This window comes from Notothenia rossii (genome assembly GCF_949606895.1).
Source record: "Notothenia rossii genome assembly, chromosome: 5".
Lineage (NCBI taxonomy): Eukaryota > Metazoa > Chordata > Actinopteri > Perciformes > Nototheniidae > Notothenia > Notothenia rossii.
In genome coordinates, this window is record NC_136903.1 from 46,362,822 (window position 1) to 46,384,617 (window position 21,796).

The 21,796-nt window shown below is 40.6% G+C and overlaps 1 protein-coding gene across 4 annotated transcripts in view; it reads left to right on the forward strand.

Annotated features, from left to right (window-relative positions):
- The window catches only part of LOC307039967 (uncharacterized protein), a 39,371-nt gene extending 20,350 nt beyond the window's left edge, over positions 1-19,021 (forward strand). For 2 of the 4 annotated variants that reach the window (XM_079682436.1, XM_079682438.1), the window contains 7 exons: positions 15,458-15,677; positions 15,760-15,928; positions 16,208-16,468; positions 17,910-17,957; positions 18,380-18,453; positions 18,600-18,643; positions 18,816-19,021. In XM_079682436.1, the coding sequence (XP_079538562.1) occupies positions 15,465-15,677; positions 15,760-15,928; positions 16,208-16,468; positions 17,910-17,957; positions 18,380-18,411 (723 nt within the window). In that variant the 5' untranslated portion in view covers positions 15,458-15,464 and the 3' untranslated portion in view covers positions 18,412-18,453; positions 18,600-18,643; positions 18,816-19,021. Of the gene's footprint in view, positions 1-11,863; positions 15,678-15,759; positions 15,929-16,207; positions 16,469-17,909; positions 17,958-18,379; positions 18,454-18,599; positions 18,644-18,815 lie in introns of those variants that run through there. The other 2 variants (XM_079682439.1, XM_079682437.1) reach the window with 2 other exon arrangements.
- The last annotated feature ends 2,775 nt before the right edge of the window (positions 19,022-21,796 follow it).

The following is a 21,796-nucleotide window of genomic DNA, read 5'->3' on the forward strand; positions in this document are numbered from 1 at the left end:
TCGTTTCGCTTAAAGGCGTGTTTGAACCGGGACAGTCATATGTGGCTTTGAGCCATGTAAGCAGCTTACTTGGCCTGACACTGCAGGACTTCAAAGACAGCGCCATCTATTGCAAACCCAATATTCAAGACTCCCTTGCAGGCATGCCAGCATTTGTACCCATCAGTACTACACCCACACAGAACACTCTGTCATTCTCAATATTCTCTATGAATCTACAGAGCTTGACCAGTCATTTACCTGATCTAACACTTGCCGTTCAGCCATTTCCCTACAGCTGTGTGGCTGTCACAGAGACATGGATACCTCAAACTGTCACACCTGACACTACACGCATTCCAAACTACACATTTCACAGTATGCCACGTTGCAAGGCCTACAACACACCGGACCCGGTTTTGGCGACATACAAAGACCAACAAGGTGGAGGCGTTGGGATCTACTTCCTAGACTATCTTCAGTACACCAAACTGGATGTTCCTAATGTGAACATAGAATGTCTTGCCTGTCATTTCACCACTGACAATTTCATTGTAGTGGTTGTCTATCGCCCACCCAACTATCCCATTACACTGTTCACCCAGTTGACCAACTTCCTCCATACCACATCAAACAGCATTGTCCTGTTGGGGGACTTCAACCAAGACCTGCTCAAATCACCTTCCCTGTCCACATTCATGACTACCATTGGATACTCCCAACTGTTCTCTGAACCCACGACAGAAAAGGGAACCTTGATCGATCATGTCTTTCTCACCAATAGAAGTCCATACCTGGGAGAAACCACGGTCAAGCCAATGTACTTCAGCACTCATGAAGCAGTGCAATGTTTACTCACCAAGCAGTCGTCACCACTTCCTTTTCTGATGTGCTAGGACCCGACGGCGTCCTAGCACGAAGTGTGAGGAAACCTATTGTTATTGGTGGAATTATTCTTATTAGGGCCCGAGCACGGATGTGCAAGGACCCGACGGCGTCCTAGCACGAAGTGCGAGGAAACCTATTGTTATTGGTGGAATCATTATTAGGGTCTGAGACCTAGGTCGGCGAAGACCCTATTGAAATCGGTCGCGCAGCGACCGATAAACCTGCGAAACACACACAAAACAGGGAAAACGACCGGCAAAAGCACAGAAAAGGTTCGGAAATCATGACGGGTGATAGGCCCCGTGAGCCCAGACTGCAACTCGCATGATTGATATCGGTAGGATCAATTTAGTCGCTCGCAACGCGAGCGATAACCATGCAAAACCCACACAAAACAGGGCAAAAGACGGGCAAAAGTGGCCTAAATCATGACAGTAGGTAGCCCACGCCAACCGAGTCACATGGGCGCTCGCGCCATCCTAGGCCGTCCATAAACATGATTGATATCGGTCCGATTATTATTATTATTATTATTCTTCTTCTGATTATTATTTGAATACATTGCGCGCACTTTTGACCCCCGCAACATATGTGAAAATTCACCAAATTTCGCATGCGCATCAGAAGTCGTGAAAATAGCGATGTATAATTGGTACCGGAACTTTGCGTAAAAAATTGCGTAGACCACGCCCACTTCCGTTTTTAACGTTAACTTCCCCTACTTTAACTTTCACGTAAACCAACGAAACTCGCTACGCATATCTAGGGTGCGGAGACGAGCAAAAAAGCCTCTTGGAGGGGTATAAAATAACGTACAGCAAGTCGGCCATTTTGAATTTGGCGTTGGAAAAACGCGATTTATCGCGTTTTTCGTCCTCCGCACTTTAACCAACTCCTCCTAGGGACTTTATCCGTACGACTCCAAATTCGTCGGGTAGCTTCTCGACAAATGGGCGATCTAAAGTTATCACGGAACTTCTTTTCTTTCGAACGGCGCAGCCGTGATTTGGCGCCAAAGTTCGCGTTCACTCGATGCTAGGCCATCCCTCGCCATGGAACACGATGATGTCATAATTCAAACTGACATGCTCAGAACGCCACCAAAATTCACATGATGATTAACACTGCGGCCCTGAACAGCTATACGTCAAATCCGATGTTACTTAATATGGCGTTACCATGGCAACGGATCCCTCGCCATAACACACGGTGTCGCTGTAACTCCAATGGACACGGTCCCATCGTCCCCCAATCTTTCTTCACTTTTATATCACCGGTGAATGCCTCAACAGCTCTACATGAAATCTGAGATCTCATCGTATGCCGTTTCCATGGCAACGAATCCCTCGCCAAAAAACACGATGTTCTGTTAACTCAATGGAAAATCGTCCAAACGGCACCAGACTTCATATGATGGGTGATGGTCAGGCCCTAAACAGCTCTATGCCAATTATGGGATGTCATCGTATGCCGTTTCCATGGCAACGCATCCCTCGCCATACAACTCTATGTTGTCGTAATTCAATGGAAAATCGTCCAAACGCCACCAGACTTCATATGATGGGTGATGGTCAGGCCCTAAACAGCTCTATGCCAATTATGGGATGTCATCATTTGCCGTTTCCATGGCAACGCATCCCCCTCCATAAAACCCAATGTTGTCTTAACTCAATGGAAAATGGTCCAAACGGCACCAGACTTCAGATCACAGTTAATGGTCCGGCCCTCAACACCTCAATGTCACAATAGTGAGTTTTCCTCAAAAGCTGTTGCCATGGCAACGCATCCCTCACCAAAATACCCGATGTTCTGTTAACTCAATGGAAAATCGTCCAAACGGCACCAGACTTCATATGATGGGTGACGGTCAGGCCCTGAACAGCTCTAACTCCATTATGGGGTGTCATCATATGCCGTTGCCATGGCGACAGATCCCTCGCCATGAAACACGGTGTTGTGTTAACTCAATGGAAAATCGTCCAAACGGCAACAGACTTCAGATGATGGCTAATGGTCCGGCCCTCAACAGCTCTACGCCAATTATGCGATGTCATCATATGCCGTTGCCATGGCAACGCATCCCTCGCCATAAACACAATGTTCTCTTAATTCCATGGAAAATCGTCCAAACCGCACCACACTTCAGATGACAGTTGATGGTCCGGCCCTCAACACCTCAATATGACAATAGTGAGTTTTCCCCAAAAGCTGTTGCCATGGCAACACACCCCTCGCCGTTAACCACGATATTGCTATAAGTCCTGTGTATATGGTCGAAAACTGTTCAAACTTTACATGTGTGCTAACTGTCAAGCCCTCGACACATATATGTGTCAGTTTTGAGATTTTGTCAAATTTCGTTGCTATGATAACAAAATGGTCTCCGTGAAACACGGTTTTCTCATAACTCCAGTTAACATGCTCCAAACGGCCCAAAACTTCACAGATCTGATAACGATGCAGCCCTCAACACATCTAGGCGTATTATGGGGTTTCATCAAATTCCGTTGCCATGGCGACAGATCCCTCGCCATCAAACACAATGTATCTGATACTGCTGTAACTCCTAAATACATTGTCCGATCGGCCTGAAACTTCCCACGTTTGCCAACGGCCGAGTCCTTCAGACACCTAGACACGTCGACGTGCGGACAACAGCCTGCGGAACGTCGAAGACCCGCTCAACGCTGCTCGCAGCTTTAATTATTATTATTATTATTCTTCTGATTATTATTTGAATACATTGCGCGCACTTTTGACCAACGCAACATATGTGAAAACTCACCAAATTTCGCATGCGCATCACAAGTCGTGAAAATAGCGATGTGTAATTGGTACCGGAACTTTGCGTAAAAAATTGCGTAGACCACGCCCACTTCCGTTTTTAACGTTAACTCCCCCTACTTTAACTTTCACGTAAACCAACGAAACTCGCTACGCATATCTAGGGTGCGGAGACGAGCAAAAAAGCCTCTTGGAGGGGTATAAAATAACGTACAGGAAGTCGGCCATTTTGAATTTGGTGTCGGAAAAACGCGATTTATCGCGTTTTTCGTCCTCCGTACGAATTTTGTATCGCGTTCGGGACTCGAAATTCGTCAGGTATTATCTCGAGACATGGGCGGCAAATTGTTATCATGCAGTTTTTTGGTTTTTCGCACGGCATGACCATGATTTGGCGCCAAAGTTCGCGTTCGCTCGATGCTAGGCGGTCCCTTGCCATGGAACACGATGATGGCATAACGCCAACTGAAATACTCAGAACGCCACCAAACTTCACATGATGGTTAACACTGCGGCCCTGAACAGCTCTAGGTCAAATCTGATGTTACTTCATTTGCCATTACCATGGCAACGGATCCTTCGCCATTAAACACGTTGTCGCTGTAACTCCAATGGACACGGTCCCATCGTCCCCCAATCTTCACTTTTATATCACCTGTCCATGCCTCAACAGCTCTACGTTAAATATGAAATCTCACCATTTGTCGTTTCCATGGCAACGCTTCCCTCGCCAAAAAACCTGGTCTTTTTGTAATTCAATGGAAAATCGTCCAAACGGCACCAGACTTCAGACTATCATTAATGGTCCGGCCCTCAACAGCTCTACGTCAATTATGGGATGTCATCATATGCCGTTTCCATGGCAACGCTTCCTTCGCCATAAAATGCCATGTTGTTGTAAGTCAATGGAAAATCGTCCAAACGGCACCAGACTTCAGACTATCATTAATGGTCCGGCCCTCAACAGCTCTATGTCAATTATTGAATGTCCTCATATGCCGTTGCCATGGCGACAGTTCCCTCGCCATGAAACACGGTGTTGTCCTAACTCAATGGACAATGGTCCAAACTGCACCAGACTTCAGACTATCATTAATGGTCCGGCCCTCAACAGCTCTATGTCAATTATGGGATGTCCTCATATGCCGTTGCCATGGCAATGCGTCCCCCGCCAATAAACCTGGTGTTGTCGTAACTCCAATGGACAAGGTCCCATCGTCCCCCAGACTTAACTTTTATATCACCGGTCAATGCTTCAACAGCTCTACGTGAAATCCGAGATCTCACCATATGCCGTTTCCATGGCAACACTTCCCTCGCCAAAAAACCCGGTATTGACGTAACTCAATGGAAAATCATCCAAACGGCACCAGACTTCAGACTATCATTAATGGTCCGGCCCTCAACAGCTCTATGTCAATTATGGGATGTCATCATATGCCGTTTCCATGGCAATGCTTCCTTCGCCATAAAATACCATGTTGTTGTAAGTCAATGGAAAATCGATGATGGCTAATGGTTTGTCCCTCAACACCTCAATATGACAATAGTGAGTTTTCCCCAAAAGCTGTTGCCATGGCAACACACCCCTCGCCGTTAACCACGATATTGCTATAAGTCCTGTGTATATGGTCGAAAACTGTTCAAACTTTACATGTGTGCTAACTGTCAAGCCCTCGACACATATATGTGTCAGTTTTTGAGATTTGGTCAAATTTCGTTGCTATGATAACAAAATGGTCTCCGTGAAACACGGTTTTCTCATAACTCCAGTTAACATGCTCCAAACGGCCCAAAACTTCACAGATCTGATAACGATGCAGCCCTCAACACATCTAGGCGTATTATGGGGTTTCATCAAATTCCGTTGCCATGGCGACAGATCCCTCGCCATCAAACACAATGTATCTGATACTGCTGTAACTCCTAAATACATTGTCCGATCGGCCTGAAACTTCCCACGTTTGCCAACGGCCGAGTCCTTCAGACACCTAGACACGTCGACGTGCGGACAACAGCCTGCGGAGCGTCGAAGACCCGCTCAACGCTGCTCGCAGCTTTAATTCTTCTTCTGATTATTATTTGAATACATTGCGCGCACTTTTGACCCCCGCAATATTTGTGAAAACTCACCAAATTTCACATGCGCATCACAAGTCGTGAAAATGGCGATGTGTAATTGGTACCGGAACTTTGCGTAAAAAATTGCGTAGACCACGCCCACTTCCGTTTTTAACGTTAACTCCCCCTACTTTAACTTTCACGTAAACCAACGAAACTCGCTACGCATATCTAGGGTGCGGAGACGAGCAAAAAAGCCTCTTGGAGGGGTATAAAATAACGTACAGCAAGTCGGCCATTTTGAATTTGGCATTGGAAAAACGCGATTTATCGCGTTTTTCGTCCTCCGCACTTTAACGAACTCCTCCTAGGGACTTTATCCGTACGACTCCAAATTCGTCGGGTAGCTTCTCGACAAATGGGCGATCTAAAGCTATCACGGAACTTCTTTTCTTTCGCACGGCGCAGCCGTGATTTGGCGCCAAAGTTTTCCGATCGGCCTGAAACTTCCCACGTTTGCCAACGGCCGAGTCCTCGAGACATCTGCCTGACGTCGACGTGCGGACAACAGCCTGCGGAGCGTCGAAGACCCGCTCAACGCTGCTCGCAGCTTTAATTATTATTATTATTATTATTATAGTGCTGGCGTTTCCTGTTTTTGAGGCCTTTAGGACGCTTAAAAAGTTGTATACATTTGCACGGATGCCAGGACCCGTAAAAATTGCAACATTCTGGAGTCAAAGGGTTCAAATTATTCAACCTGCTTGCTAGCGCCACCTATGAAAATCCCATTTCGGAATACATTTACATAGTCGTACCATAACTCCGAATGACCTGACATTTTGCACACATATCCGGGTGGACCTGCTCTACAAATAACCCTCTTGGAACCCTAAGCTCCGCCTACATTCTTTTTCTTCTAAATTAGCATAATGTTCAAAACAGTTAAATATTCACTTAAATTTCAATTTTCAGTTTTTCAACACCAAACTTCGTACACAGCATCGGTTGAGGGTCAGACACATTGCCGTAGAAAATGAGTATGTTAGGACGATAAATATTGCCGCCGTCAATCAAAACGTTCTCGCAAAAAGGCAGGGCTTAGAAATAAATGCTCATAACTCATCTACGATGTATCCAAACATCAATGATTTTGGTAGATAGGTTCAATCTTTCTTGGGGAATAGGCACACAAAAGCATTTTCATTTTGGACTATCGGGGGCGCCAAAAACGGCTCACTAGCGCCCCCTATTGTGTGGTAGTCACATATAGTTTCTCAGAACTTCACACATTTTGGCACAGACATTCCGCATGGAATTGCGGACATATTTGTAAATAGATTCCATTAGCCCCGCCCCCCAAGGAAGTCGGCTATTTTGAAGAATTTGCGTTTTTCATGCATTTTAAGCACATTTTTGCAAACTCCTCCTAGGGGGAATTATCGGAAAAATTCCAATCCAGGACACGTTCAGCCCCTATTCAATATGATGCTAAATTGAGAAGAACATTTTTGATAACTCACTCGTGGAGGTCGTAAGCTAACAGCGAATACACCATTTTTGACGATTTACATGTCACAAATGACTCCAAACTACTCGGATATGGTTATTCCGATATTCACGAAACACTGTATACACATTGCTCTTATGATTTCGGACATATTTCACATTGGCTTTTATTAACCCCGCCCCCTGAAAGTCGGCCATTTGGAAAGATGTGCGTTTTTCAGCCATTTTCAGCACTTTCTTGCGAACTCCTCCTGGGGGATTAACGGGAAGATTCCAGTCCAGCACAAGTTCAGCCCCTATCCAATATGATACTATATTGCGGAGCACATTTTTGAAAAATCAATTGTGGAGGTCATAAGCTAACAGCGAATACACCATCTTTGACGATTTACATGTCGCAAATTGCTCCAAATTGCTCGCATATAGTTTTTCTGATATTCACGAAACGCTGTATACACATTGCTATTATGATTGCACACATATTTCAAATTGCTTTTCATAAGTTAATTGTCCTTGTGGCTTAATGGCTTCCCTGAACTTCCCTTCACCCCAAAGTCAGCTTACTAGGAATGAATACATTTGATTGATAAGCTCAAAAGGACGTTTATCTCGTTTACTGCTGGGTGACCCAAGTCTCAAGGCCTCTTTTGGGGTCTGTAGGAGATAAATCATTAATTCTACAAGGCTTTAACTGCCTTATATCTGAAAATGTATCTGGGAATTCCCCTGTTAATTGCAAGGACTATTGATAATTAACAGAGAGACCCTAGGGGCCTCTTCTTGGTATCTGCTCGGCAGAAGTCACTCAATGCAGAAATCACAAGTTTAACACACATTCTATATAAGGTGAAATATGAAATGAATATACCAGATTGAACTTTCCTGCCATAACACGTTACTTTAATACTTCAAATAATTCAAATAATACTTACTTACACATACACACACACACACACACACACACACACACACACACACACACACACACACACACTCACACTCACACTCACACTCACACTCTCACACACATAAAGCATAACTAAATATCAGGCTACAGCCCTTGTATATTTTATTATGTGAAGCACTATATGGTTTCATGAAAAATATCAACTGTTTATTGGTAGATATCTCCTGAAGCCTACAAATAAAGTGTGAAATGTAGGCCTGTTACATATATTATTGAGCGATATATATTATACACACTGTTCTGCTTTCTGCACTGACCTCAGCAGCTGTTCTCACTGTAAACATCGCCTCATAATGAAAGCATAACCTAACATCCAGGGGAGATGTGATTAGTGAGTAAACAAACAAACGGTAAAGGGCAGAAAGTCTGATGCACATTAGATCATCTTGAATAACTTATAATCACAACTGGAACAGTTTGCAGAGCTGTGCTTCGTTGACATCCAGCCATGCATCACGCCTCTTTTAAACATCACTGTTGGCTGAAATCGTCTCCGGAGAATACTTCAGTGTACCCTCGGTTATAGCTCCTCCAGAGACACTCCTCTCTCCTCTAAATCAGTGTATCCTCGGTCACGGCTTCTCCAGACAGCCTCCTCAATAATCGATCCTCGACGAGCCTTTAGAGAAATTAGTTTTCCTTCCAGACGGCGTGCCGACATCCGTTTCCGGGTTGCTGCAGGTTGACCTTGGAGTCTGGGACGCAAAATTAGAGAAATGACAAACGGCTCATTTCCGAGTACTCGCGCGCATCTGTTTGACGCCAGGACGACCGGCCGCCCTCCCCGACAGGCGCACGGACGCGAGGACCCACTCATCACTGCGCGCAAAAGTGCGACCGCAGTTTTAATTATTATTATTATTTGTATTCACCATCTTTCCTGTTTTTGAGGCCTTTTGGATGCTGACAAAGTTGTATAATTTTGCACGGACGCCAGGACCGGTAAAAATTGCAACATTCTGGAGTCAATGGGTTAAAAATATTCCAACGTGCTCAATAGCGCCACCTATCAAAATCCCATTTCGGAATCAATTTACAAAGTCACACCGTAACGCGGAATGACCTGAAATTTTGCACACATATCCGGGTGGACCTGCTCTACAAATAATCCTCTTGGAACCCTAAGCTCCGCCTACATGTTTTTCTTCTAAATTAGCATAATGTTCAAAACAGTTAAATATTCACTTACATTTCAATTTTCAGTTTTTCAACACCAAACTTCATATCCAGCATTGGTGGAGGGTCAGACACATTACCGTAGAAAATGAGCATGTTAGGACGATAAATATTGCCGCCGTCAATCAAAACGTACTCGCAAAAAGGCGGGGCTTAGAAAGAAATGCTCATAACTCCTCAACAATGTATCCAAACAACACATATTTCGGTAGATAGGTTCAAACTGTCTTGGGGAATAGGCACACCAAAGCATTTTCATTTTGGACTCTAGGGCGCCAAAAACACCACCGATTTATAACTCAAGAGCGGATGGACTAATTATTATTATTATTTTTAGACATACTCTCAGGGTGACTACGAACTCAGATTGAAAGTGTCGCAAAAATTCAGAATGTGGGCGTGGCCTATACATTCTTTTTAAATTGCGATAGCATAAAATGAGCTCCGGACGCAAAACTTGGGACACACGTCAGAGCCCACGACATTTTCGAGAATGTAAAAACAAAACGTAATTTTTCAAAAAAGCTGCTCACTAGTGCCCCCTATTGCGTGGGTGTCACATATAGTTTCTTAGAACTTCACGATGTTTGGCACAGACATTCCTCATGGAATTGCGGACATATTTTAAAATAGATTCCATTAGCCCCGCCCCCCAAAAAGTCGGCCATTTTGAAATATGTGCGTTTTTCAGCCATTTTAAGCACATTCTTGCAAACTGCTCCTAGGGGAATGATCGGAAAAATTCCAGTCCAGGACAAGTTCAGCCCCTATCCAATATGATGCCAAATTGAGAAGAACATTTTTGATAGCTCAATCTTGGAGGTCGTAAGCTAACAGTGAATAAACCATTTTTTACGATTTACATGTCGCAAATGACTCCAAACTACTCCAAATTACTCAAATACAGTTGTTCCAATACTCAGGAAACGCTATATCTACATTACTATTATGATTGCACACATATTTGAAATTGCTTTTCATTAGCCCCGCCCCCCAGAAAGCTGGCCATTCTGAAGAATGGGAGTTTTTCATGCATTTTAAGCACATTTGTGCTAATTCGTCATAGGGAAATGATCGGAAAAATTCTAATCTAGGGCAATTTAAGCGGATATCCAATGTGATGCAACATTGCGAAGGAATAGTTGATCGCTTGAACATGGAGCTCGTAAGCTAATGGAGAATGTACCATTTTTGACCATTTATATGTCACATACTACCTCAAAGGGGACCTAAAAACAGGGCTGCAACGTATTTGATACATGCGGATTCTGATTTGCACCTCTATGATGTCACAGAGGTGCACTCCACCAGTATGGTCAACTCTCTACCTATCAGGGGAATGAGAGGTTTCAGTGGCATGGCAACAGCATAGCAACAGCATGGCAACAGCATAGTAACATGACGCTTGTGCCTCGCCCCCTCCTTTGCAGGGGGGGGGGTGTCAGCTCCAGCTCATGCAAAGACAGAGCTGGAGTGAGGCAAAATGAGGCATGGCTAAAATGCATGATCTGTTTGGTAAGTTCTAAGAAACTATATGTGACTAGCACACAATAGGGGGCGCTAGTGAGCAGTTCTTTTGAAAAATTACGTTTTTTTTTTACATTCTCGAAAAAGTCGTGGGCTCTGACGTGTGTCTCAAGTTTTGCGTCCGAAGCTCATTTTATGCTATCGCAATAAAAAAAAAAATGTATAGGCCACGCCCACATTCTGAATTTTTGCGACACTTTAAATCTGAGTTTGTAGTCACCCTGAGAGTATGTCTACAAAAATTTAAATTAATTAGTCCATCCGCTCTTGAGTTATAAATCGGTTGTGTTTTTGGCGCCCCCTATAGTCCAAAATGAAAATACTTTGGTTTGCCTATTCCCCAAGACAGTTTGAACCTATTTACCGAAATCTGTGTTGTTTGGATACATTGTTGATGAGTTATTAGCATTTCTTTCTAAGCCCCGCCTTTTTGCGAGTATGTTTTGATGGACGGCGGCAATATTTATCGTCCTAACATGCTCATTTTCTACGGTAATGTGTCTGACCCTCCACGAATGCTGGATATGAGGTTTGGTGTTGAAAAACTGAAAATTGAAATTTAAGTGAATATTTAACTGTTTTGAACATTATGCTAATTTAGAAGAACATTTTTTTAGGCGGACATTTTTTTAGAGAGGATTATTTGTAGAGCAGGTCCACCCGGATATGTGTGCAAAATATCAGGTCATTCGGAGTTACGGTGCGACTTTGTAAATGTATTCCGAAATGGGATTTTGATAGGTGGCGCTATTGAGCACGTTGGAATATTTTAACCCATTGACTCCAGAATGTTGCAATTTTTACCAGTCCTGGCGTCCGTGCAAAATTATACAACTTTGTCAGCATCCTAAAGGCCTCAAAAACAGGAAAGATGGTGACTAAAAATAATAATAATAATAATAATAATAATAATAATTCCACCAATAACAATAGGTTTCCTCGCACTTCGTGCTAAGAGGCCATTGGGTCCTAGCACATCGTACTCGGGCCCTAATAATAATAATAATAATAATAATAATTCCACCAATAACAATAGGTTTCCTCTCACTTCGTGCTAGGACGCCGTTGGGTCCTAGCACATCGTGCTCGGGCCCTAATAATAATAATTCCACTAATAACAATAGGTTTCCTCGCACTTCGTGCTAGGACGCCGTTGGGTCCTAGCACATCGTGCTCGGGCCCTAATAATAATTCCACCAATAACAATAGGTTTCCTCGCACTTCGTGCTAGGACGCCGTTGGGTCCTAGCACATCGTGTTTGGGCCCTAATGATATGTACAAATACAATACAGATTAGTTGGAACTTTTAATAATTTCAAAAAGTATAGGCTTTATAGAGAATGTTGATGAGGCTACTGACGTGAAGTTAAAGTTTGTAGTAGGAAAAACAAAATACATTGTTGTAAATATCACATGACCAGGGGAGTAGCATATGTATGCCAAGAGAATTTGAGTGATTGTGGACTGAGATATTGTAATTTGAACTCCAAGCTACTGTGGGCCACTGTGAAAGCAACAGAAGGGAGACATGGGGTCAATTGTTCTGGAAGATTTTCACATCTACTTTCAAAGGCGAATATATCCACATACTCTATTGTGGAGTCTATTTGTCTATTGCACAACACTAAGTAAGACAATGAAATGCAGTTTAGCATCTAACCAGAAGTTTAAAAAAAGTAAAAAGTAAAATGCAGAGTAATGTCCATAACAGTGGTAGCATAAAGGGTTTTAAAAAAGTGTTATGAAGGTGAATGTTCTATTAATAGACTAAGATATACAGTATGATAACAGTTTGAACATGTTCAAAAGTAGTCAAAAAATATAGTGCATAAAGTGAATTAGCACAGTGCAATACAGTTACTCTGGGAAAAGTTGGACTATTTTTCGGTTGTGCGAAATTAAATAAGTAGCCAATGTGTATGTAGGCCATAGACCAGAGGTGCCCAGTACGTCGACCGCGGTCGACCGGTCGACCGCGGGGGCAATGCTGGTAGATCGCGAGTCATTCATAAAAAAAAAAAATCCAGCTCCGTTAAAATAGACAAAACAGCTTTTGATTCCTCCTCCCTTGGCCTCCCTGCCACTTAATTCAGGAGTTTACTTGATTGACAGAAAAAGCGACCTATTGCTTTCCAGTCTGTTAACCCAGAATGCAAAGCGATACAAAATCAGTCAAGTGCCGGGAGAGACAAACAACAAAATGAGTGCGGGAACGAGCAAAAAGCTAAAGACATACCACTTCCACACAGAATGGGAGGGAGAATCTTTTTTTGTGATGTCACATTCAAAGGTTATTTGCCTTATTTGTAAAGCAAGCGTCGCTCTGCCAAAGAAAGGTAACGTGGAGAGGCATTATCGGAGTGTTCACAAGGCATATGACAGCGACTTCCCTCCGAGTAGCGAGTTGAGAAAGAGAAAGGTCATGTATTATTGCTACACAAACATTATCTCTTAGTCTTAGTGTCGCCAACTCGTTTCTAACATGCAAAAAGACAAACAAATGCGTCTATGGTCGGTGTATTTTCTATCTTTCCAATCCAGAAGAGATCTCTCTCTCCCCCGTCTGTTTGCAAGGGGGCGGGGCAGTTTACACACACGCAGCTGCTACATGCAGCAACACACGGAGGAGATGGTGGAGAGAAGCGCTCCAAGGTGTGGTTACATGTTACCCGTCTTGAGGTGGACAATGCTCGTCACCAAAAGTGTTTAGCATGTAAGGGCGGTAACACGAGCAATTTGTCTAAACATTTAGCAAAAGTGCACCACATTCAGACGGAGGAATGCACCGGGTTCGACTGTCTTTCTCGTAGCTCTGTAGCCCCATCCACGAGTAACGTTTCCACGTCAGGTGTTATGTATGCTAGCAGCAACACACGGAGTTAACTACATTATACAAACATGGGTTAATGATTAGACTTAGTAACTGAGTTATTTATTTTGTTAAAGTTTCAGCTATTCTGTTTACAGTTCTGTCATCACATTATTTAATACGATTTGTTAAAACATTGTTGTTTCTTTTGATGTGAAATATTATTTATTTAATTCAAATAAAAAGCAATGTTAATTTTGTTCACAATTTGTTCAGTTAATTTAATAATATATGTATTTTTGAATCAAGTATTCATCTTTATTGTCTTCATTGTTAGTTTCCACATGCCTAAAACAACCTCAAACTAAATCTAAAAGTTGATGGCTAAATAAGAGCGTTTGAGAAATTGTGCAAGGCACACAGCAGTAGTCCGAATAGTCGATTAATCGTTTAATTAATCTATAGATTAATCGATAATCAAATTAGTCGTTTGTTGCAGCCCTATTGTAGTTATCCCATGTAAAAATAAAACGTGTTATTCAGCAACCCTTGCAATTTGGGATTTTATTTTTGGTTGGTAGACCTCGGTTAGCTGGTCATTTCAAAAGTAGCTCACCAGCCAAAAAAGTGTGGGCACCCCTGCCATAGACTGTATATTTGTATGATAAAGTTGCAGGAGAAAAAAAGAGAAAAAGAGTGTCAATTGCCCGGGGTCACACAGAGTTCAGCCGCTGGACATCTGAGAGGGGGGAGGTGTCAACATCGATGCTGCGTGGGCTCATAAGAAGGTCTTGCGTTGACTTCTGAGGCACCAATTAAGCGGGACAGTTTGAACGGTAGGTAATGAGCACATATTTCTATGCATTAAAAAGCTAAATATACACTAACTTTTTTGTTTGCCTATAACGGGTAACGTTATGTTAAACATCGCAAACATGTTTATGCAAAACAGCCACTTATCTATTAACATGCATCTTAAACTGTAAGCTATAGGGTGCGGAAGGAGCTATTTTGTATTTTATAGCTCAAAATGAAAGTGGCAGCCTCCTTTTTGGCAGTTGCAGTTAATCTAACTATTTTTTTATGGGTTTTATTTTATTTTCATTTTTAGTTAGCGGCATTTAACAACTGCATTAAATATGGGTGACAGGGCCAGAGATTTTTTAGATAGATTGTTGTTTTGCTAATGAGAAGGTTAAATCCCCAAAGACAATGATGTCATTATTGATACTATGTATTGATGTATTGCTCAAATATATTATTACTTGAAAACAGTTGAGTAATATTTGAAAACCTGTTGATTAGTAAGCCTATATTAACAATAACAAATAGAACAGAGTATAAACAATGTCTTTAATTTAGTCTGCATCTCATGCACAAGATGTATGCGCTGACACTAATGTGTTACCGATTGATGTCTGTCCAAGAACACTTTCCATACTTAATTCCTCTTTTGTCAGTCATAAGAACATCTATAGTGAACATTTGAAATAGTAAAATACATACTATATATATATGTCATAGTTATTTTAACAAAATAAGTGTAAACTTTCACTACAAAATAAAACAACAACCCCCTGCCTGTACATAGTTCAGAGTGGATCTTCTAGACCTGCCTGTACAGACATTGTGCAAGATGGTTCTCTCCGATACTACTACTTTGCATGGTTAACCAGGTTCAGACTGGTATTGTGAGTGATCATTTTAAACTTATTTAGTTCCTTGGTGTTTATATTTTTGCTTGTTTTTATTGCAGGTTCAAGATGCAAAGAGGGTCAACCAACACAACCTGCATCGGCTGCAAAGCAGTCATTGCTGTAGCCACCAAGACCTGCAAGTTCTGCAAAACCCTGCAGCCAAGAAAGCAAAGATTGGCCAAGAAACTGCTCAAATTGGAGGCCAAAAAAGACGATTGGTTAAAAAACCAAAAAAAGAACAAAACCAACTCACATGTTCTTGATGAGGCATCTGTTTTGGTGTGTGTTTATGTCTCTAATTGTAGTTTACACAATTACGTCTGATAAGGTTTCTGTATTACATTTAAATCATTTTTTTTAGGTTGAGAAACTGAACACCCTTGGGTATAGGGCCATGGTGTTTCTCTCGAAACCAGGGAAAAAGCCTTCCACCTGGAACACAAATATTGCCCATCCAAGATGGCATCTGTCAGACCAGGCTGAAAAATGCCTTGACCGGATGAAGGCTTTGTATGAGGTGTTAGTAGATGGTAAGCAATTATATTTGTCATTTCAAATGTTACCATATAGCTCAGTCTATTCTAAAATGCTCATGAACAATTTATGGAAAAAATACTTAATGATTCAACAATTCATTTAATTGTACACGCACAGTCTAGGTCAAATAAATGTGTAATTAAGAAGAAGCTGACATCAGAAACAATTGTGTTGTTATGTTGTATAAATATATATTCAAAGTAGAAATTGAGCTGCTGAATGCAAAACAAATCAACATTACTCTGATAGTTTTGTCTTTTTGTGTCATTGAGGTTGGACTAACCCACAACCCTCACCCAGTCTGTACGATGAACCCTCCCCCACAAGTGCTCCTACCACCATCCCCTCACCGAGTCCTACCACCATCCTCTCACCCAGTCCTACCACCATCCCCTCACCCAGTCCTACCACCATTCCCTCATCCAGTCCAGAAGACCGACCCTCCAGCAGTAGTCCTGCCATACAACCCTCTACAGGTCCTGCAACTCCAGCAGCAAAAAGAAAAAGGACTGCAGCTGCAAAAAACAAACAGGGTAGGTTTTAGTGGCAATTTTAAATAGCTTATACATCCAGAGGACAATACTACAAAGCAAATTCACATATTAGGTATTTTTGCGTTATCTTACTTCACAAACCTTAATAGCCGCAATCAAGCTAAATTGTCACATAACAGTAGTTATCAACTTGGTAAATAAACCCAGGGGTTTTCCAACTAGCCATGAGCATATTTTACAACCAAAAATCAGACTGTAATATTATTAATATGAAGAATTTAAACTCATAATCCAGACTAAAAGCAGCACAGTTGCTGCTGACAAAAAAAACCTTACTGTGTGAATGTTTAAATTAATAGGACTGCTCCATGAAGGGCACAAGTAGATATGACCTAATAACATTTGTGTATTTCGATAATTGAATGTGTTGGTAACATGTAAGTTGATATATGATATGTCAATATATTTAAATAAATAAATATAAAATCATTTATATATCCCCATTTGAGAAAGCATGGCTTTTATGACAGTTCTAGTCGTAGTCTTTCAGCTGCAACCCTGCGGGGTTAAACATATAACTAGGCCTTTACAGAATAGTGGAAAGCTTTGATACTCCATTCTTAATGTTGATACTTCAATACTAAATCATATGAATGATATTCAGCTTTTATATATTTATTTTGTTTATTTTGCATACTACCAGATAAGAATGATGCTTCACTAATATTATTAGTATTATACTTTTAAAACAATAACATTCCACTGTTGGCTGCGGAGTATCGTTTTTGACTCGTTTCAACCATTCACTTTGAACTCCAGTGTTGTAAAGCCCAGAAGTCAACATTTATTTAAAAAAAAAAATGTCACAACATGTTTTATCTAAGCAAATATTCAGCTTCAATCTATATTATATTATCATTATTATTATTATTACTATTATTATTATATTTTGGGCGAAACAAGATTTTCACTGCGCACAAAACATGTTGATGTTTGATGATAACCAGTGTTGGACACTTTTAAAAGGTTACAAATGACTAGTTCCTTTTTATATATATATAAAAAAAAATATATATATATCTAGTAACTTCCTAACCCTGATGATAACAGTAAAGCTACTTCTAAGGTGTTGTACAACTAAGTGAACATTACTAAAGGTTAAAAAGAAACCCTTACGGGCCATCTACACCAACAACAATAACCATAAGCAAAACGATGAGCGGTAATGACTCTTTAAATCGGGGTGCCAAGCATGCGTAGCACACTCTAGCTGTTTTGGAGCCAGGTGAAATTAATTATTGAGGACTTTGTATTGCTGTTATGATATGAATATTAAAAATAAGAAACACTTCTGGTAAGTCTTGACAATTAGCCACATAAACAGAGCTGTTTTAAACAACTAAATGATATTTTAAACAGTAACATCAAGTGTACAGTATAATAACAGCTCTTCACAAAAGGTTTTCTTTCATCTCAACAGACATGTCTCCAAGGAAGCTAAAGGAGAAGAACCCCCAAGACGTTGAAGGTTATTTAGCTTCAATTATAATTGGGATTAGACAGTAAAGACAATAGCTCTAGTATATGTTCTCTGTATAGAGAAGTTTTAAAAATGTCAACTGTTGTCTTTTCTAAACAAATACTTTCTAGGGCATTTTTGTTTTACAACTATTTAGCAATAAAGAAACACTTTTAAAAAAAACAATTCATAATTTGTTTAACGGTGGTGGTAGATCAACCCACAACAGTCAAATATATATTTTAAACAATATATGTTATGATTGTCCTTTTTGCAGTTTTATATAAACAGTTGACATTATTGTGGAAATATAATTGATGCGAATAAAAGCAAACTGAATGTGATTTTATAAATTACAGATCAAATTGTGCAAAAGTAACAGTAACATCTATAAGGTCAAAAACGAGTGTACATTATTTTTGCTCTTTCAGAATGCAGCCATAACATCGTGGGAGGAGAGTAGTACTACCCAGTAAAGACGGTAGTAAAGACCAGAAGGCAAAAGGTTTGTTCGTCATAAATACAGGTCACTGTGTCCGTTCATATAATGTACATCTAAAGCATGCTACAGATGCACTTTTTGGATTTGAATGCAACATAACTTACATATGTTTGCTTGAAATGGTAAAAATCTTTTCGATAATTTTTTAGGGGAAGCAAAAGCAATCGGTGGAGTGGGAACCTTGTTCCACGTGGTATGTAGCATTTTATTATTACGGTATTTTAAATTGCACTGCAAAATGTACCAATAACTAATTAGTCCAAGCATTTGATTACCATTTTTACCTGACAGAGGTGTAACATATATTGCCATATTTTGAATTATTTTTATGGATGATGTCAAAATATCTTTACAATTTATTACAGTGGGTAGAAGTGGCCCCGACAGTGGGTGGAGAAGGACAACACCACAACAGAGGAACAGCAGGACTGAATATTCCTACCCGTTGTGCTGCTATTTTATCTGTTTTGATTGTTTCTTTTGGTTATAGTTATTGGTGTTATTGTTATTGTTTTTGTATATACCTGCTGAATGTTCATGTTCATTTGTAATAAAAAATTATGTTATTCAACTTAAAAACCTCAAAGCCTTTTGTTTTTATTGTAGAATTGTTTTTTCCTTTGCATATTTGTATAATTTCTTCTTCAAATAAAAATGAAATAATAATTTTAAACCACTTGATGGACATCAACAATATAAATAAATAAACAACTTCAAATGGGTAAATATTTTTTTTTTTATTCAAGGAACATCATCGAACAGTTGCAGAAAAAAAAGAAGCAAAGACCATGTTTAAACTGCATGGGATGGGCTAATGGTTTCACTTGCCCTTAGAAATGAATGGGAGAAAATGTACTTATACCACATTTTCCGATGCGTTCTTTATGGAAATACTACTTCCTGCGTTTTGACCCAACATCAGTACAAATAGATGAGTTCAAAGACGTATGCATACCACATTTGTAGAGGCTTATTCGTAAAACTGCTACGTTCGAGCTGTGTGCCAACAACACTCGATAGCAGCGTCCATGGCAACCACCTTAGCAACCATAAAAAGATTGCATGTGTACAATTACCTGAAGTAATCTTCGTAATAACTAGCAAACTAAAGATCATGCACATCTACTGCACAACCAATCGAAAGTACAACTCGTATTTCTCGCTAAAAATGACATCAAAATGCATTTTAATGGCCAAACTAACCTTAAAATAGGCCTTTTCCACTGACAATTAAACTAATTTCCGCCATCTTTTTTGTTACGTCAGAGCTGTGTGCCAACAGCACTCGATAGCAGCGTCCATGGCAACCACCTTAGCAACCTTGAAACCATGTGTACCATTTCCTGAAGTAATCTTCGTAATAGTTAGCAAACCAAAGACCATGTACATCCGCTGCACAAATAATCTGAAATAACAACTCATATTTCTCGCATCAAATGACATCAAAACGCATTTTAATGGGCAAACTAACCTTAAAATAGGCATTTTCCACCGATAATAAAACGAAGGTCGGCCATGTTTTTATTTTCTGCAGAGAGAAAGTTGAAGATCACGTGACATAGATTCCAGCCATTGGAAATGAATGGTGAAAGAAAACGTAGCAATCCTACAATTTCAGAGCCGTTTTTGTAGAAATACTACGTCCCAAGTTGTGGACCAACGTAGTTATTACACGTTTTGATGTGAGACTGGGTTGGTCGATCACACTTTGCTTCTGTAGATCTCCCATCTGACTTTATTGTGAACTTGTGTTCTCAAAAAGTAAATTGAGCATGTTTTAGGCAGGGTTCTTCCAACTTTTCCCAAATCAAATTCAAGCACTTTTCAAGCATTTTCAAGGTGCATTTTCAAGCTTTTCAAGCATCTTACATATTTATATACACATACTTATAATCAAATGATTATTTCCCTACCTCACATTAAATCAGATGTTCTTCATGCTATAAACAACCAAATGTGTGTTTCGTAAAAGCATTCTACATGAGGATGAACAATTAAAGAAAATAAAACTAAGTTTAATATTTCAAAATGAGTGACCCATCTGTAAGTAGACTGGGCATCCCATATAACCTGGCTGAGCCAATATAAAACAACCAGCCAAATAACTTTTCAATAAATTCTTGATTAACATTTTTGAGGTACTTTTAGGTTGGCAGTAAACATAAGGCTCTCCCAGGTTAGGCCAAAGGGTGCATTATATGCACACATATACTTTATAAACTCAAATGTGAATTTTCCTTCACATTGAATCAGCAATCAGAAATTGTGCAAATCAAATCAACTTGACTCTTTTAGCTCCTCGAGTTGAAAAAGCAAACCAAAAACCTGCCCAGAACACTGCACTGAATCATTCAAGGTCAGGCTAAACAGCATACGGCCTATTAGGGAGTGTCTTTCAGTTCCTTGAGTTTGTCAGTTAGCTGTCTCTCTAAAAGTCTCCAGATGTCTTTCCTTTTCCTTATCAGCTCTTCGAAGGCCAATGGACTTTTTTTGACATTTTGATTGAGGAACTTATTCTTGTACCAGAGTATTCCTACACTCTGGTACTTCAACTTTTACTTAAGTACAATATCGGAGTACTTATTCCACCCCTGGTAGCATATTAGCCTGAAATGTAGCCACAAAATCACGCAGAGCTGCATAAAAATAGGTGCTGAGTGGAGTCTCGCAGCGGCGAAATAAGCACATATCTCCAAATTTTTGCTTCCTCCGCAAGATGAGGCCCCCTTCGCGAGGTGAGGCCCCACGCAGTCTGCGTGATCTGCGTGTAGGGACCATGTGTACTGACATAGGTACGCTCCTCTGAAATTATTGTCACCTGCATAAGCAATTATCCCTCATCTAGTTCGCTATTCAACTTGCTAACGTTACTAGCTTAAACAAACGTAACATGATGCAACGTTAGCCTAATCCGAAATGCTCTACTACGGCATACCTTTCATGTGGCTCGTCAGCGCAGAGTCTGGCATCGTGAATAACTGAAAGTCTTTTTTGCAAACTTTGCAGGAGGCTATTCGTGGGGTTAATCCACATCTTAGTCATGGCTTGTATTTGTCTTCTGCTAGCCAACGCTCATTGAAACGGCAACTTCCTGGCATATTGTCATCTATCACTCTCATCAGAATGCCCAGGTCACACGTAAAACAAACGCGGAGCTGTATGTAGAAGCGAAGCAATTAAGCTCGCTCCAACTTCTTTCTTTCCTTTTAATATAAAAAGCGAGCTATTCAGTCAGACAGCAATTTATTGTAAAAGTAAAGCATTTACAATTTCAAGCACTTTGTCCCAAATCCAAGCACCATTCCCAAAATCCAAGCACCTTTCAAACCTTGAAAACACCAAATTA